This window comes from Macaca mulatta, chromosome X (assembly GCF_049350105.2).
Source record: "Macaca mulatta isolate MMU2019108-1 chromosome X, T2T-MMU8v2.0, whole genome shotgun sequence".
Taxonomy (NCBI): Eukaryota; Metazoa; Chordata; class Mammalia; order Primates; family Cercopithecidae; genus Macaca; species Macaca mulatta.
Genome location: NC_133426.1, coordinates 18,479,809 through 18,498,917, shown reverse-complemented (window position 1 = coordinate 18,498,917; position 19,109 = coordinate 18,479,809). Strand labels below are relative to the sequence as shown.

General features: G+C 39.8%; 1 protein-coding gene across 10 annotated transcripts in view; it reads right to left on the bottom strand.

Moving 5' to 3' along the window:
* Nucleotides 1-19,109, bottom strand: part of PPEF1 (protein phosphatase with EF-hand domain 1) — a 149,396-nt gene that overhangs the window by 68,548 nt on the left and 61,739 nt on the right. For all 10 annotated transcript variants that reach the window (XR_013413218.1, XR_013413219.1, XM_077989605.1 and 7 more), the window contains 2 exons: nucleotides 6,342-6,502; nucleotides 379-493 (listed from right to left, as the gene is read on the bottom strand). Coding sequence is in view for 8 of the 10 variants with exons in the window: in XM_077989605.1 (XP_077845731.1) it covers nucleotides 379-493; nucleotides 6,342-6,502 (276 nt within the window). In the remaining 2 variants the exon portion in view is untranslated. The remainder of the gene's footprint in view (nucleotides 1-378; nucleotides 494-6,341; nucleotides 6,503-19,109) is intronic.

Genomic DNA, 19,109 nt, shown 5'->3' with positions numbered 1-19,109 from the left:
ACCCTGCCATGGGTTTTTCTCTTCCCAGCATAAGTGGCATGCAGAGGCCCACCTAGAAAAAGCAATGTGGAACAAAGAGAATGAGAGCTAGACGGAGGGCAAAGAATGCTTATTCCACCCATGGGTGGTTTTTCCATATTAAAATGCTGTCTGCCTTTATAAAAAGCTACGAGCTCTTTAATTTCTCACATAATTAATTCCTGCCAGCTGGTATGCAAAACAAAGACAAGATGGGGAACAGTATTATCATGATAGATAATTCTATATTAACATTTTTCCCTTAACACAGTCCAATTTACACAGTTTTCAAGTTAGGCAAACGATGTAGGACCAAGAGGCTCCTAAATATTAATTTGACAACTCTGGTCTGAAACTTACCACAGATTGTTAACTCTTTGGAGGGAGAAGTTTGTACATGAGTGAAATTCGGCATTTGCTTCAGGACTTTCTTGGTTTCAAATAGCACCTCTAAGACATAATGGGCATGAAGTATCTGTGAGGGGGAAGCAGAGAAAACAGATGTAATGAACAAGGAAGACAGACATGACTGTATAAAAAACTGTAAAGGTGGAGCACGTGTGCACGTTTCAGGTCACTGTATTTCAGGATAATCTCTCAATTATTCTGAAATAGATCATTCTAGCACAGTGTCTGGCATATAATAAGCCCTCAGTGGACATGTGTAACTGAAAAAATGAATCCTCATCCCAGGTCCTTAGAGCCCAAGAGAAGTGAAGGGAGGCACGACCTTGCCCTAGGGAAACATGCAGACAAAAAGCCAATTGTAATAAAAAAAGAGAAAAAGAAAAAGGAGAGGGAGAATGAAGAAAAAATGATAAATACATACTCCAAAATATAATATAGCATTGATGTGACTACTACACAAATTTAATGTATTTTAATAGGTCAAAACTATTTAGACCTATTGCCATATTGGACCTATGCTGTCCAATATGGCAGCCACTAGCCACATGGAACTATTGAGCATGTGAAATGGAGCTAATCTGAATTGAAATGTGCTGTAAGTGAAAAATTCACACTGGATTTTCAAGCTCTTTCCTTTTTTTTGTGGAGGGGGAAGAGATAGGGTCTCACTATGTTGCCCAGGCTGGTCTCGAACTTCTGGCCTCAAATGATCCTCCTGCCTCAGCCTCCCAAAGTGTTGGGATTACAGGTGTGAGCCACCACCCCCAGCCACATGTAATCTGTTGATTCCCAACACTGGCTTCAGTGTTACCTTAGCTTGTCATTGTAGTTTTTCTGGTCCATTGGTAGTACTAATCAGAGTAATTGTTGTCTAAAGGGGCAGTTTTGTTTTTTAAAAAAGCTAAATTAACAAATATTAACTGAGAATATATTGCAACAACAGAAAATTATTATGAAAATAATTTCTCTGGGTCTTTGGATTGACTAAAACCATTCTGGTCATACTAGTCCTTGCCTATAAGGCTATCTTTCCATAGCATTAGAATTATATTTACAACTGCAATATTAAATACTCAAGATGATTAACTCAGATGGCAGTCTCTCCATTTATAAATATACTCAGGTTAAATAACCACTTTAATAAAATAGTCACATTCTTTTAAGTTAGAGGAAAATACTACCTTTAAAGAATATTTCTTTTTAAAAAAGCATTTTTAGGGCCGGGCACAGTGGCTCACACCTGTAATCCTAGCACTCTGGAAGGCCAAGGCGGGCAGATCACTTGAGGTCAGAAGTTCGAGACCAGCCTGGCCAAAATGGTGAAACCCTGTCTCTATTAAAAATACAAAAATTAGCCAGGCGTGGTGGCACGTGCCTGTAGTCCCAGCTACTCAGGAGGCTGAGGCAGGAGAATCGCTTGAACTCGGGAGGTGGAGGTTGCAGTGAGCCGAGATTGCGCCACTGCACTCCAGCCTGGGCAACAGAGTAAGACTGTACCTCAAAAAAAAAAAAAGCAGTTTTAAAATGGAGAAACAAGTCCTTTTTTTAGTTGAAATAAAATTTTAAATAGTAGAAATGGGTAAAATAATGAAAAGTCATTTTCCGTCTCCCCTAGATCATATTCCCCTAATCTCTACCCCTAGAAACAGGCACTGTTAAAAGTATCATATCTTTCCCAGAAATATTCTATGTGTTTGCAAGCATACAAAAATCAATATAACCACAGATGAATATTAAAATGCATGTATAAACATATAATCCCTTAAATACAATGTGCTATATCCATACAAAGTAACATTATTCAGCTAAAAATAGGAAGGAAGTACTGATCCATGCTACCATGGATGAACCCTGAAAACATGCCAAGCAACAGATGCCAGGCACAAAAGGCCACATATATTGTATGATTCCACTTATAGGAAGTGTTCATATTAGACAAATCCATAGAGACAGAAGGTAAATTAGTATTGCCAGGGGCTGGGGAGGGAGCAAATGGGATTGATTGCTAATGGGGTTTTGTTTGGGGGTGATGAAAATGCTCTGGAATTACATAGTGGTGATGGTTGCACAACATTTTTAATATACTAAAAACTGTTGAATCATACACTTTTTTTTTTGGCAGGGGGGACAGAGTCTCACTCTGTCACCCAGGCTGGAGTGCAGTGGCACAATTATTTATGAAATAAATACTCTTAAAAAACCAATGGGTAATACAAAGATCACAAGGGAAATTAGAAAATACTTTGAGATGAATAAAAATGAAAACACAACACATCAAAACTTATGGGATACAGCAAAAGCAGTGTTCAGAGAGAAATTTGTAGCTGTAAATGCATGCATTAAAAAAGAAGGATTTCACATCAATAAACTAACTTAATATTGTGACAAAGAAAATAAGAATTAGAGTGGAGATAAATGAAATAAAGAATAGAAAAACAATAGAATTAACAAAACCAAAAGTTGGTTCTTTGAAAAGATCAACAAAATTAACAAACCTTTAAGCTAGACTGACTAAGAAAAGAGAGAAAATGAAAATAACTAAAATCAGAAACTAAAGTGGGGACATTACCATCAACCTTAAAGAAATAAAAAGGGGTTATGAGAGAATACAATGAACAATTGTACACCAACAAATTAGGTAATTTAGATGAGATGAACAAATTCTTAGAAACTCACAAATTACCAAAACAGACTCAAGAAGAAATAAAAAATCTGAACAGATCTAGAACAAGAGATTGGATATGTCATCAAAAACCTCCTAATAAAGAAAAGTCCAAGACCAAATGGCTTCAATGGTGAACTCTACTAAACATTTAAATTAGAATTAACACCAATCCTTCTCAAACTCTTCCAAAAACAGAATAAAAGGAAGCAATTCCTAACTCACTCTACGAGATCAGTATTACCCTGATACCAAAGCCAGGCAAAGACACTACAAGAAAAGAAAATTACAGACCAATATCCCTTATGAAATAGATGCAAAAATTCTCAACATAATACCAGCAAACCAAATACAACAGCATTTTAAAGGGATTATATACCATGGCCAAGAGGGATTTATATTTACAAGGCTGGTTCAACATAACAAAATTATTCAATATATCACATCACATTAATAGAATGAAGGGTAAAAAACACACAATCATCTCAATTGATGCAAATAAAAGCATTTAACAAAATCCAACACCTTTTCATGATAAAACCACTCAGAAAACTAAGAATTGAAGGAAATTTCCTCAAAATGATAAAAGACCTTTATGAAAAACCTACAACTAACATTAAACTCAGTGGTGAAAGATTGAAAGCTTTCCCCCTACGATGAGGAACAAAATAAACACGCCTACTTTCACATTGATATTCAATATTGTGGTGGAAGTTCTAGCCAGAGCAATTGAGCAAGAAAAAGAAACAAAAGGCATCCAAATCAGAAAGAAGGAAATAAAACTATATTCACAGATAACATGATCTGGTATATAGAATATTCAAAAGAATATACCACACATGCACACACACACACACACAAATACACACAACCTACTAGAGCTAACAAGTATATTCGTCAAAGCTGCAGAGTGTAAGATCAACACACACGTAATGAGCAATCAAAAAAGGAATTAAGAAAACAATTCCTTTTATAATATCAACCAAAAGAATAAATTAAGAATAAATTTAACCAAGGTGATGAAAGACTTGTCCACTAAAAACCACAAAACATCGCTGAAAGAAATTAAAGACATAAATAAATGGAAAGACACCATGGGTTGAAAGACTTACATTGTGAGGATGGCAATTATTACCCAAAGTGATACAGCAATTCAATGCAATCCCTATCAAAATCCCAATAGGCTTTTTTGCAAAAATGGAAAATTTGATCTTCAAATTCATTGCAAGGGGCCCCAAATAGCCAAAACAATAATGAAGAACAACTTCAACATTGCAAAAGAACAAAGTTGAAGGACTCACACTTCCCTATTTCAAAACTTATTACAAAGCTACAGCAATCAAGACAGTGTGGTACTGGCACAGACACATAGACCAATAGAATAGAACTGAGAATCCAATAACAAACCCATATATCTATGGCCTATAGATTTTTGTTTGTTTGTTTTTTTGAGATGGAGTCTTGTTTTCTCGCCCAGGCTAGAGTGCAGTGGCGCGATCTCGGCTCATTGCAACCTCCACCTTTCGGGTTCAAGCAATTCTTCAGCCTCAGCCTCCTGAGTAGCTGGGATTACAGGCATGAGCCACCATGCCTGGCTAATTTTTGTAGTTTTAGTAGAGACAGGGTTTCACCATGTTGGTCAGGCTGCTCTTGAACCCCTGACCTCAGGTGATGCACCTGCCTCGGCCTCCCAAAGTGCTAGGATTACAAGCATGAGCTACCGTGCCTGGCCTGGCCTGGCCTATTGATTTTTGACAAGGGTGCAAAGACCACTCAATGGGGAAAGAACAGTCTCTTCAACAGATGGTGCTGGGACAACTGCATATCCATATGCAAAAAATTAATTTTGACTTCATACCATATATAGAAGCTAACTCAAAATCATTCACAGACGTAAGTGTAAAGGCTAAAACTATAAAAGTCTTAGAAGAAAACACAGAGGCACATCTTCATGACCTTAGATTTGACAATGGATTCTTAGATATGACACCAAAAGCACAAGCAACCAAGAAAAAACATGGATAAACTGGACTTTATCAAAATGTAACGCTTTTAGGCCTCAAAGAACATTATCAAGAAAATGAAAAAAACAACCTACATAATGGGAGAAAATATTTGCAAATCATATATCTGACAAGGAATTTATATTCAGAAAGAACTCTTATAACTCAATAATAAAAAGCCTGATTTTAAGTGGGCAAAGGATCTGCACAGATTTCTGCAAAGAAGGTATACAAATGGCCAATAAATACATGAAAAGATGCTCAACATCATTCGTCATTAGGGAAATGCAAAACAAAACCACAATGAAATGCCATGTCACACACACTAGGATGGCTATAATAAAAATAAAAATAAAAACAAAATAACAAGTGTTGGCAAAAACATAAAGAAATTGGAAACTTCATACATTGCTGGTAGAAATGCAAAATGGTGCCACTACTGTGGGAAGCAGTTTAGCAATTACTGGAAAATTTAAACATAGAGTTACCACATGATCCAGCATAGAGCTACCATATGACCCCATGAAATATTCCTAGGTATATACCCAAAAGAACTGAGAACACATGTTTATACGAAAATCTGTGCATGAATATTCATAGCAGCATTGTTCATAATAGCCAAAAGGTGGAAAAGATCCGAATGTCCATTCACTGATAAATGGATAAACAAAATGTGGTATACAATGGAATATTATCAGCCATAAAAAGAAATTAAGTAATGATATATGATATGACATGAACAAACCTTTAAAACACTAAGTGAAAGAAGCCAAACACAAAAGGCCACATATTTGATGATTTCGTTTATATGAAATGTCTAGAATAGGCAAATCCATAGAGACAGAAAATAGAATAGTGGTTGCCAGGGGTGGGGAGGAGGAAATGATAATAGGAATGGCCTTTCTATTGGGGGTGATGAAAATGTTCTGGAATTAGATATTGGTGATGGTTGCACAATCTTGTGAATGCAAGAAAAAAATCACTGAGTTGTACACTGTAATATGGTGAATTTTATGGTATGTGAATGATATCTCAGAAAATGGCAAATGAAATGCTGTTAGCCTATAGAAAGGAGCTTGCTGTGCACCTGAGGAGACTTCTATTAAATGGGTAACAGAGGGTAGTTCTCACTTAATGTGAACTGTTTTCTAAAGAAATGCATTTCTGCTGTAGTATGTCCATCCATTCTTTCAACAATTATTGGGCATCTGTTATGTACAAGAATCAAGGCAGCATCTGCTTACACTTACCTGTTGTTCCTTGAAGGCCTCAAGAAGTAAATCAATATCAGTACAAGTGAGAGGAAATTGTAGCCGAGGGCCATTATAGGAGTCTGGGACATCTATCAAGTCCACATAATCGTGTCTGTCCCGCATGTCCTGTTCGCTTTCAAGAGATTGATTTCTTAATTCTGGAAAAGGAAGGACAGAACCGGGGGGTGGGGTGGGAATCAACATTTCAATACTTAAATTTAATAAATATCTTCTTGAATACCTAGCCCATGTAAGGCACTGTGCTAAATGTTCTGCATACCAACATAGCCCACATATAACTGCGAGGAATGACTGACCCTGAGACCAGAACATTCACATGGGTCACCACCATCCCTTCCTGGGCAGATGTTTTACCACAGCAGTGGGTCCATGGCCAGTGGGAAGGGGAGGCAGGAGCACAGGGAAAATTGACCAATCAAGGTATCTGGATGATCGAAGCTCTAGCTCTAAGTTTTTTGCCCACTCTTACATCTCAGACTTTTACAAATAGGGCGGAAAACAGAACAATACATTATATCTGGTTCAAACATCTGCTGCTATTCAGAACCTACAGAAAATTTAACTGCAACATTCAATTTTTCCCCTGTTAAACACTTCAGAGGATTCTATTTAGCTGTAATGGATTTGTTTTTCTCTGTACATAAAAATAAATTTTCTGACATGATTTTCATTCTTTCTTGGTAACAAAGCAGATAAAGTTAAATGTCAAACCACAGGCAGAAATACCCAAAGAAGCTCTCAGTCTCGGAGAGACAGTTCTACATAACGGAGTGCCTGCATTGTCCATTTTAGTGGGTGCTGAGACCCAGGGTCCTTGCCTGCTAGATATCGCCCATGAAACAGTCAGCCCCAGTACAGAAATCAAGACAATTCAGATAGAGAAAGACGAAAGGAAACATGGTAGATTGATTGCAAAAGTGATCCCAATTCTCTATCCCACCTTCTATCCATGCTCTTTGTAATGTACTTTTGCAGCTACTCCCGTCAAGAGTGTGTTTCCCCATCCCTTCAAACCGGCTGGGCTCATGACTTGTATTGGCCTAAAGAATGTGATGGAAGTGCTATGTACCAGTTCCAAGCCCAGGTCTCTCTGGAGGCTTTGTATGCTTTCATGCTCTCTTTAGGAACGATGCTACTACCACAAAGCCTAGGCTAGGCTTGAGAAAGATCCAAGACCATGTAGAGCTGAGCTGAGTCATCCTAGCCAAGGCTGTCCTAGATCAGCCCCCAGCCAGCAGCCACCAGAGTTCGCTCTGGACACATGAGTGAACTCCAGTGAAGACCCAAAAAATTGCCAAATCAAGCCTGCCAAGATCAGCAGAAGTGTTCAGCTAATCTGTAGACTTGTTAGCAAAAAGAAATGTTGATTACATGCCACTGAGGTATGGTGGTTGTTTAATACACAATATTCTTGCAGATAATGACCCAGAGGACAATGACATACTCTTCAACTCATTAACACTGAATTGTTACAAAGGCCATTCTTCAGAAGTTCTCTGCAAATAGTTTCTCTTTTAAAATATTCAGAGTGGTCAAGTTTGGAAGGTATAATGTTAGCAGATATAGACAAAATACATTTTTTTCATGATCCAGTTATGCTGAGAGATTACAGTTAAGAACTAAACGTGAAAAATGTTTTCTAAAGTCATACTGTTTGGTAATTTAAAAAATATTTTCTAAATTATTGTGTATCACAGTGTTTTCTGGTGGCGGTTGATGATGTTTTATAAGAAGTTGAATTTAGGAGTAATAATGTCTGTCCTTAATGTGGTCCAGGAGTGGTTATTTTTCTCATTTGGGTTTGGCTTGAGATTTAAGAATAACTTAATTATTTCAATTTATATTTAAAGACTACAAAGGCAGAGCATCTTGATAACTTTATCTCAGGTTCATTACATAGGCAGTAAAGCCTACATACTTCACTGTCTTCAATGCTCATGCCTCCCTTTTCAATTTGGTAGTCATTCCTGGACATAAATCTTGTTCCAAATGACAACTTTCCTTTTCCTGACTGTACACACGGAAATACCAAGCAACTCTTAGAAAAACAAATAACAGCAAAAACGAAAACCCTCAGTAGTTTCACTACATCATCTAACAGAATTATAAAGGTTATTTTCTGTTATAGACTCTAAAAAATAAAGTGAATATGGAATGCATGGTCAAAACTAGGGGATTTTGTTTTTTTAGATGGGGGAGGAATTTATGGTATGATTGCAGTGTTCACGAGAAAGGCAGTGAAACAGCCTGGGCAACATGGTGAAACCTCGTCTCTACAAAAAATACAGAAAACTAGCTGGGCATAGTGGCGTGCACCTACAATTCCAGCTACTCAGGAGGCTGAGGCAGGAGGATGAGCCCAGGAGGTCAAGGCTGCAGTGAGGCGTGATTGTGCCACTGCACTCCAGCCTAGGCAACACAGCAAGACCCCTGTCTCAAAAAGAAAGAAAGAAGGGCAGCATAGCTTGAAGCATGCCTGATTTAGAAAGGCAGATGCTGGAGGGAAAGAGGAAATGAAATTGAGGATGCAGCTATGGATGCAGACAGGCATATGGGACCACCCATGGAGCTGTTCCCAGCCCCCTTTCTCCCTTCCAAATCCTCAGAGGCCTGGCAACTTCATAGTCACTTCCTCCCTTGCCTGTATCTCCAGCATGATCCTCTCTTCAGACTCCGTAACACAATTAAACATAGTTGGAGACTCCTCCGATCTAAGATGTCACCCCTGGACTTCGCATCTGCCCCACACTGGCAATGCTTTCCTCTCCCAGCCCAGCACTCTGTCTTTATTGTTCCCACTCTTCCCTCTCCCTGGACTACCCTTGCTTTCTCTTCTTTGGACAATTTCTCATCCTTTAAAACTCAGCAACCCCTGCCCAGGTTGAACCCCAGGCCACACCTTTTCCAAGGCATCATGCTGATAATGACAAGAATGGGAGCTCCCAGTTACTGATGTGCCAGGCACTGTTCTAAGCACCTTACATATGTGTATTCATGTGATGACCGAAGCTATCCTATGAGATTAATATTGTTGGTATCCCCATTTTATATTTGAGGAAAATGGGGTACAGCATGTAAGTAGGAGAGATGGAACTTAACCCCAGAGAAGCTGGCTTCAAGCTCAAACTCTTAACCATTACGCTTTTACTACATATTAAAATGTAACTATGCTACATGATACCTATAGTGTTATTTATATACTTATAACCAATTTATTTAGTAATCCCAACTCTGTGAGCAATAAAGCAAAAATCATTTTATTTTCCCAATCATTGCCTCCACCCATGCTCTGTCATCTCTCCCTTTTCCATTAGCTAACTGACACAGCAAATCAATTCCATCCCTTCTAATTATGAAGACTCAGTCTTGTTACTTAAGAACAAAATCAAAATATTGTTTTCATTCTTTAAAAAAAGAGAAGCTTGGTCTACCATCCCTTCCATAGATCTGATGACCCTCATTGCCTAAAAGTTCAGTGACAAATATATGAAAAAGCACTAGTTCCCTAAACCGATTCTTAGTTAAAACTACTCAATATGAAGTATTAATCAATGTCAAATCATAATCCTTCTGCTGGTTTTTAGCAACACAAAACAGAATAACATAAATTCTCTTCCAGTAGCTAATGTGTCCTGTATGAAAACAATCAAAGGCTTTAACATTTCTTATGTATATGCTGTTCTTGTGGGCTAGAACTATTATAACTAATAACAATAATTTAATGAATAATATATAGAGATTTGTACAACATAGAATTAATCCTTACCTATTTGATTTACAATTTTGTCAACATGAATCTAAGCTAATTAAGAATTATAGGCAAATGATACCTTTACAAGTTGTTCTAAAGAAAATACATCAAAAATACCCCCTACACACAATCTTTTCTTTTACCCAGTACAGACTCAAAATCTGGACAGGGAAAAATTTAAAGCCCATAAATTTTTATACAACAATTTCTGCCTCTACCGCCCACATGTCACTTTGAAAACAAGCTCCAGATATTGCTGGAAAAAGAAAAGCAACAATTGAACTACATTTATAGTTATTTTTGTTTCTCAGTTATGAACCTGGATCAGAACCATTGGTGTCCATATAATAAATTCAATAGATGCCAAAATGACATTTCATAAAATTCAACATCTGTTCCTGATTTTTTTAAAACTTAGAAACAAGGAATGGAATAATACTCCTTAACATCGCTTTATAAATTTAAATCATCAATAATGGTTTTTCCATTAAATCATTAACAAAACAAGGATGCCCACTTTCATTGTTTCATTCTAACACTGTTCCACTATCTTTGGCCAATGCAATAAGACATGAAGCTGAAATAAGAGCAGTAATTATTGTATAGAAAGATATAAAAATAAAGTTACTTGTGGCCAACGTGATTAAATACCTACACCCAAGAAAATCAATTGAAAAAATCCCAGAATTGATGGGAGAATTAAATGTAGTACAGAGCCTGGGTATGGTGGCTCACACTTGTAATCCCAGCACTTTGGGAGGCCAAGGCAGGAGAATCACTTGAGTCCAGGAGTTCGAGATCAGCCTGGGCAACATGGCAAAACCCCGATACAAAATGCAAAAAAATTAGCTGGGCATGGTGGTGCATGCCTCTAGTCCCAGCTACTCAGGAGGCTGAGGTGGGAGGATCATCTGAGCCCAGGAGGTCAAGGCTGCAGTGAGCCATGATCACGTTACTGTGCTCTAGTCTGAGGGACAGAGTGAGACCCTGTCTCAAAATATATATATATATATATATATATATATATATATATATATGTGTGTGTGTGTGTGTGTGTGTATATATATGTATACTATAATAAATATATATTTTATATTATATATATATAAAATACAGACGTTAATCACACTGGTTTGAATCACAGCTTCTCCACCAATAAGATGAATAACCGTGGGAGATTACCTTCTAAGCCTCAGATTCCATATCTACAAAAAGGGGATGATAATACTACTAATCTAACTGGTTGGTCATGAAGACTAAATGAAATGATGTATTTAAAGCACTTAAATACATGGCACATGGTAAACATGTAACAAATATCAGCAATAAAAATAATATATTATTATTACTTAATAGTAGCACAATATAAGATAAATGGACATAATTCAAAAGCTTTACTAAACACTACCAACAACCAATGGAAGATATAATGGGGAAAATGTTCTGTTCACCATAGCAACAAAAAATATAAAATACCTGGTCCAATAGGACATTTTGGCTGATCTGCGAAGCAGAAAGAAAAGTGAAAACAACACTTCCACACACTCCAACCCACTCCCCGCTTCCGCCAGTCTCTGTTTAAACCTATGGCTATGTATGGCAGCTTCGGCTTTCTGCCTGTGGGAGGAGGCTGACGTGTGAAAAGTGGACTGGGAACGTTTCTGTGGAGTCTGTACTCCTCATGGAGTCCTATGCACTGGTGTTGAGCTCTTAAAGTGGTAGCACAGGGAGATCATCATGAGGTGGTAGGATTACAAGGACAAGTATGACTGCTTCCAGGGTCACCTCTTATCTTCAGAGCACCCAACGTGTCTCAAGATACTCCACGCCCCAGAGTTAAGACCGTTAATCTGGTGGCCCCAATATCTGGAAATGTTAAATAACCTTCTGGTTCCTAAAAATACCCTATTTAGGCTGGGCGTGGTGGCTCACGCCTGTAATCCCAGCACTTTGGAAGGCTGAGGTGGGTGGATCACCTGAGGTTGGGAGTTCAAGACCAGCCTGACCAACATGGAATAAATCCTGTCTCTACTAAAAATACAAAATTAGCCAGGTGTGGTGGCACAGGCCTGTAATCCCAGCTACTCGGGAGGCTGAGGCATGAGAATCACTTGAACCTGGGTGGGGGGAGGTTGCAGTGAGCTGAGGTCATGCCACTGTACTCCAGCCTGGGTGACAGCAAGATTCTATCTAAAAAAAAAAAAAAAAAAAAAAAAAGGAAGAGTTAGAAAACTCTTCCAAATTCGTAAGAAAAAGACAGATAACCCAATAGAAAAATGGACAAAAAACCTGAACAGGAACTTCACCACATGAGATGTCCACATGACCAATAAACATACAAAAGGGTGAGCAATTTGGTCGGGCGTGGTGGTTCATGCCTGTAATCCCAGCACTTTGGGAGGCCAAGGCGGGCAGATCACCTGAGGTCAGGAGTTTGAGACCAGCCTGGCCAACATGGCAAAACCCCATCTCTACTAAAAATGCAAAAATTAGCCAGGCATGGTGGCACATGCCTGTAGTCCCAGCTACTCAGGAAGCTGAGGCAGGAGAATGGCTTGAACCCGGGAGGCAGAGGTCACAGTGAGCCGAGATTATGCTACTGCACTCCAGCCTGGGGGACAGAGTGAGACCCTGTCTCAAAAAAAGAAAAAAGAAAAGAAAAAAAGTGAGTAACTTGACTGCTCACAGGGAAATGCAAATTAAACCTGAAATACGATACCGCTACATACTCACCAGAATAACTAAAATGAAAAGAATGGACTATTGCAAGTGTTGGTGAGGATGGAACAACTGAACTGGTGAGAGTATAGCTTGTTACAACCATCCTGTAAAAATGTCTGCCAGTATCTAATAAAGCTGAACAGATATAAGCCCTATAACCCCAAACTTCTATCCCTGACTTGTGGTACATTTTTATGATAATGGCTCCCCAAGGAATCATGCCTCCCTGTGTCTACATCCCTTTATACTGTAATACTGCCACTCCTCCGAGCAAGAGATGGATATCTCTTTAACCGCTCTGAATTCATGGCTGGCCTTTTGACTTGTTTTAACCAATAGAGTATGGCAGAACTGATTTCCCAGAGTTCTAGCGCATAGGCCTTAAGAGGCCCTGCAGCTTCTGCCTTTGCCCTCTTGGACCCAGCCATCATGTAAAGAAGTCCAGAATAGCCAACTGGACAGAGAGGCTGTGTGAGAAGAAGAGAGGCAACCAAGTTGTTTTTGTTTGTTTGTTTGTTTTTGAGATGGAGTCTCACTCTGTCACCCAGGCTGGAGTGCAGTATCACCATTTTGGCTCACTGCAAGCTCCGCCTCCCGGGTTCAAGTGGTTCTTGTGTCCCAGGTCTCCTGAGTAGATGGGATTACAGGTGTGCACCAACACACCCAGCTAATTTTTGTATTTTTACTACAGATGGGGTTGGTCAGGCTGGTCTTGAACTCCTGACCTCAAGTGCTCCATCCGCCTCGGCCTCCCAAAGTGCTGAGATTACAGGAATGAGTTACTGCACCTGGCCAAGAGGTAACCAAGTTAATAGCTAATGCCAAAGTCCCAGATATGTGATTAAAACCATTTGATCTTTCCTGCCCAGTTCAGCTAGATGAGTGAGCTCAACCGATAACACATGGAACAGAGGTAAGTTGTTCCCAGCAAGCCCTGTTCAAATGCCTGACCCACAGAATCACATGCAATAAAATGGCTGTTGTTTTTAAGTCACTAAATGTGGGGGCAGTTTATTAGGTAGCAATAGATAACCAAAAATGAATATATAGCAAAATAAATGCATACATATTTTACCAAAAGGGACATGTACAAGAATGTACGTAGCAGCACCATTTAAATCACCAATCTGAAAACAACTCAAATGCCCATACACAATCAAAGGGATCAATTATGGTATATTAGTAAAATGGAATATTATTCAGCAATAAAAATCACCAAATTACAAGGATGATTCTCACAAATGTAATGATGAGCAAAAGAAGCCAGATTCAGGGCCAGGAGCAGTGGCTCACATCTGTAATCCCAGCACTTTGGGAGGCTGAAGCGGGCAAATCACCTGAGGCCAGGAGTTCGAGACCAGCCTGGCCAACATGGCGAAACCCCATCTCTACTAAGAATACAAAAATTAGCCAGGTGTAGTGGCGAATGCCTGTAATCTCAGCTACTCAGGAGGCTGAGGCATGAGAATCCCTTGAACCAGGGACAGGGAGGCAGAGTTTGCAGTGAGCCGAGATCGCACCACTGCACTCCAGCCTGGGCGACAGAGCAAAACTCCATCTCAACAACAACAACAAAACATTAAAAAAAAAAAAAAAGAAGCAGCCAGACTCAAATGAGTATATACCACATGCTTCCATCTATATAAAGAACTTCAAAGACTAGGGTGTAGAAGTCAAGAAAGTAGTTATGCAATGGTGTGGGGGTTGGGTAGCACTACAAGGCAGGATGGGAAACTTATGTGGCCCTAATCAGGTGCCAGTTACATGGGTGTGTTTACTTCGAGAAAATGTACTGAGTCATATAATTTGTATACGTTCCTGTAGTGTATGTTATACTTCCAAAAAATGCTTATATAAGACTAAACCACTGTCCCCTTCTTTAATAAAGTATTTTTCTTATATTTTAAAATCACCTACAGAATTTTTAAAATGCAAATTAAAACAACAACAACAACAATAACAGCAACAACACAGTCTGAGTAAACATCTCCAGGCTGGAACCCAGCCATCTGTGGCTCTGAAACTCCTTAAGTGATTCTGATGAAGTGAGCCTGGGTTGAAGTATTAGGTCATTAGCAGAAAGTACTGTTTCATTTTATCATTATCATATTTCCTCTCAAAAACATTTTTGCCAAAGAATATGAACCATAAACAACTGTCTTCGAATCGCAGTTATCTAAAAGAAAAAATGGCAAAGTACCCACTTCCACCCACTCCCCACTCCTTAGGTTTGGCTATTTCACCATTCAGAAGGCTTCCACAGATCATTAAATGCTTTAATTAGTTTCATACATATGCACTTAGCTCAAATCATGCCTATTAAAACACCATTCTTTTACCACTTCACTTTGAAGTGTATTTACAAGATTATTTAAAAGATCCTAGATGCCATACACGATTTAATGAGAGCAAAAAAAAAAAAAAAAAAAAAAAAAAAAAAAAAGGTTGGCCCAAATTAAAGCAAAATGAGCGTTTAAGTCTGGCATCTGTCTTGGAGATAATAACAGGCAGATCTTAATTTACAGGAGAAATACATGGTTGTAAAAAATCATAATTTTAAAAACTTTTTTGAAGTATACCTCCATTGCCTGCCTCTGCTTCAGAATGACTAGATGATAGATAGACAGACAGACAGATCAAAGAGAAGAGAGGCCGGCTGCAGTGGCTCATGTCTGTAACCCCAGCACTTTGGGAGGCTGAGGCAGGCGGATCACAAGGTCAGGAGTTTGAGACCAGCCTGGCCAACATGGTGAAACCCTGTCTCTACTAAAACTACAAAAAATTAGCCGGGCGTGATGGCAAGCACCTGTAATCCCAGCTACTCAGGAGGCTGAGGCAGGAGAATCACTTGAATCCAGGAGGCGGAGGTTGCAGTGAGCCGAGACCGTGCCACTGCACTGCAGCCTGGGCAATAGAGCGAGACTCTGTCTCACACACACAAAAAAGACAGAGAGAGGACAGAAAACAGTTACAGTGGGGCCAACTGTGTTTAATCTGCCATTTTCCCCCAGATCTGCTGCATGAAATACTCAAAATATTTTGATCTCTCAGAATAAAAGTTTTGCGGATAAAAAATAAAGTTTCCATGATCTTGGTTCCAAGATGGCCAAATAGGAACAGCTCCAGTCTACAGCTCCCAGTGTGAGTGACCCAGAAGACAGGTGATTTCTGCATTTCCAAGTGAAGTAAGGGGTTCATCTTACTGAGACTTGTTGGACAGTGGGTGCAGCCCATGGAGTGTGAGCTGAAGCAGGGCAGGGCATCGCCTCACCCAGGAAGTACAAGGGGTCAGGGAATTCCCTTTCCTAGCCAAGAGAAGCCGTGACAGACGGTACCTGGACAATCGGGACACTCCCACCCTAATACTGCGCTTTTCCAGTGTTTTTAGCAAATGGCACACCAGGAGATTATATCCCGTGCCTGGCTCAGAGGGTCCCACGCCCATGGAGCCTCATTCACTGCTAGCACAGCAGTCTGAGATCGAACTGCAAGGCAGCAGCGAGGCTGGGGGAGGGGCGTCCGCCATTGCTGAGGCTTGAGTAGGTAAACAAAGTGGCCAGGAAGCTAGAACTGGGTGGAGCCCACCACAGCTCAAGGAGGCCTGCCTGCCTCTGTAGACTCCACCTCTCGGGGCAGGGCATAGCTGAACAAAAGGCAGCAGAAACTTCTGCAGACTTAAACATCCCTGTCTGACAGCTTTGAAGAGAGTAGTGGTTCTCCCAGCACAGAGCTTGAGATCTGAGAACAGAGAGATGGTCTCCTCAAGTGGGTCCCTGACTCCTGAGTAGCCTAACTGGAAGACACCTCCCAGTAGGGGCTGACTGACACCTCGTACAGCCGGGTGCCCCTCTGAGACAAAGCTTCCAGAGGAAGGACTGGCAGCAACATTTGCTGTTCTGCGATATTTGCTGTTCTGTAGCCTCTGCTGGTGATACCCAGGCAAACAGGGTCTGGAGTGGACCTCCACCAAACTCCAAAAGACCTGCAGCTGAGGGTCCTGACTGTTAAAAGGAAAACTAACAAACACAAAGGATATCCACACCAAAACCCCATCTGTACATCACCATTATCAAAGACCAAAGGTAGATAAAACCACAAAGATGGGGAGAAACCAGAGCAGAAAGGCTGAAAATTCTAAAAGTCAGAGCGCCCCTTCTCCTCCAAAGGAATGCAGCTCCTCAACAGCAACAGAACAAAGCTGGATGGAGAATGACTTTGACAAGTCAACAGAAGTAGGCCTCAGATGATCGGTAATAACAATCTTCTCCAAGCTAAAGGAGGATGTTTGAACCCATTGCAAAGAAGCTAAAAACCTTGAAAAAAGATTAGACGAATGGCTAACTAGAATAAACAAGTGTAGAGAATACCTTAAATGACCTGATGGAGCTGAAAACCATGGCACGAGAATTATGTGATGCATGCACAAGCTTCTATAGCTGATTTGATCAAGTGGAAGAAAGGGTATCAACGACTGAAGATCAAATGAATGAAATGAAGCAAGAAGAGTTTAGAGAAAAAAGAGTAAAAAGAAATGAACAAAGCCTCCAAGAAATATGGGATTATGGGAAAAGACCAAATCTACATCTGATTGGTATACCTGAAAGTGACGGGGATAATGGAACCAAGTTGGAAAACACTCTTCAGGATATTATCCAGGAGAACTTCCCCAAACTAGTAAGGCAGGCCAACATTCAAATGCAGGAAATACAGAGAACGCCACAAAGATACTCCTCGAGAAGAGCAACTCCAAGACACATAATTGTCAGATTCACCAAAGTTGAAATGGAGGAAAAAATGTTAAGGGCGGCCAGAGAGAAAGGTCGGGTTACCCACAAAGGGAAGCCCATCAGACTAACAGCGGATCTCTCGGCAGAAACTCTACAAGCCAGAAGAGAGTGGGGGCCAATATTCAACATCCTTAAAGAAAAGAGTTTTCAACCCAGAATTTCATATCCAGCCAAACTAAGCATCATAAGTGAAGGAGAAATAAAATCCTTTACAGACAAGCAAATGCTGAGAGATTTTGTCACCACCAGGCCTGCCTTACAAGAGCTCCTGAAGGAAGCACTAAATATGGAAAGGAACAACCGGTACCAGCCATTGCAAAAACATGCCAACTTGTAAAGATCATCAATGCCAGGATCAATGCATCAACTAACGAGCAAAATAACCAGCTAATATCATAATGACAGGATCAAATTCACATATAACAATATTAACCTTAAATGTAAATGGGCTAAATGCTCCAATTAAAAGACACAGACTGGCAAACTGGATAAAGAGTCAAGACCCATCAGTTTGCTATATTCAGGAGACCCATCTCACATGCAGAGACACACATAGGCTCAAAATAAAGGGATGGAGGAAGATCTACCAAGCAAATGGAAAACAAACAAACAAAAAAAGCAGGGGTTGCAATCCTAGTCTCTGATAAAACAGACTTTAAACCAACAAAGATCAAAAGTGACAAAGAAGGACATTACATAATGGTAAAGGGATCAATTCAACAAGAAAAGCTAACTATCCTAAATATATATGCACCCAATACAGGAGCACCCAGATTCATAAAGCAAGTCCTTAGAGACCTACAAAGAGACTTAGACTCCCACAAAATAATAATGGGAGACTTTAACACCCCACATTTACAACATTAGACAGATCAACGAGACAGAAAGTTAACAAGGATATGCAGGAATTGAACTCAGCTCTGCACCAAGCAGACCTAATAGACATCTACAGAACTCTCCACCCCAATCAATAGCATATACATTCTTCTCAGCACCACATCACACTTATTCCAAAATTGACCATATAGTTGGAAGTAAAGCACTCCTCAGCAAATGTAAAAGAACAGAAATTATAACAAACTGTCTCTCAGACCACAGTGCAATCAAACTAGAACTCAGGATTAAGAAACTCACTCAAAACTGCTCAACTACATGGAAACTGAACAACCTGCTCCTGAATGACTACTGGGTACATAACGAAATGAAGGCAGAAATAAAGACGTTCTTTGAAACCAGTGACAACAAAGACAGAACATACCAGAATCTCTGGGACACATTTAAAGCAGTGTGTAGAGGGAAATTTATAGCACTAAATGCCCACAAGAGAAAGCTGGAAAGATCTAAAATTGACACCCTAACATCACAATTAAAAGAACTAGAGAAGCAAGAGCAAATATATTCAAAAGCTGGCAGAAGGCAAGAAATAACTAAGATCAGGGCAGAACTGAAGGAGACAGAGACACAAAAAACCCTTCAAAAAATCAA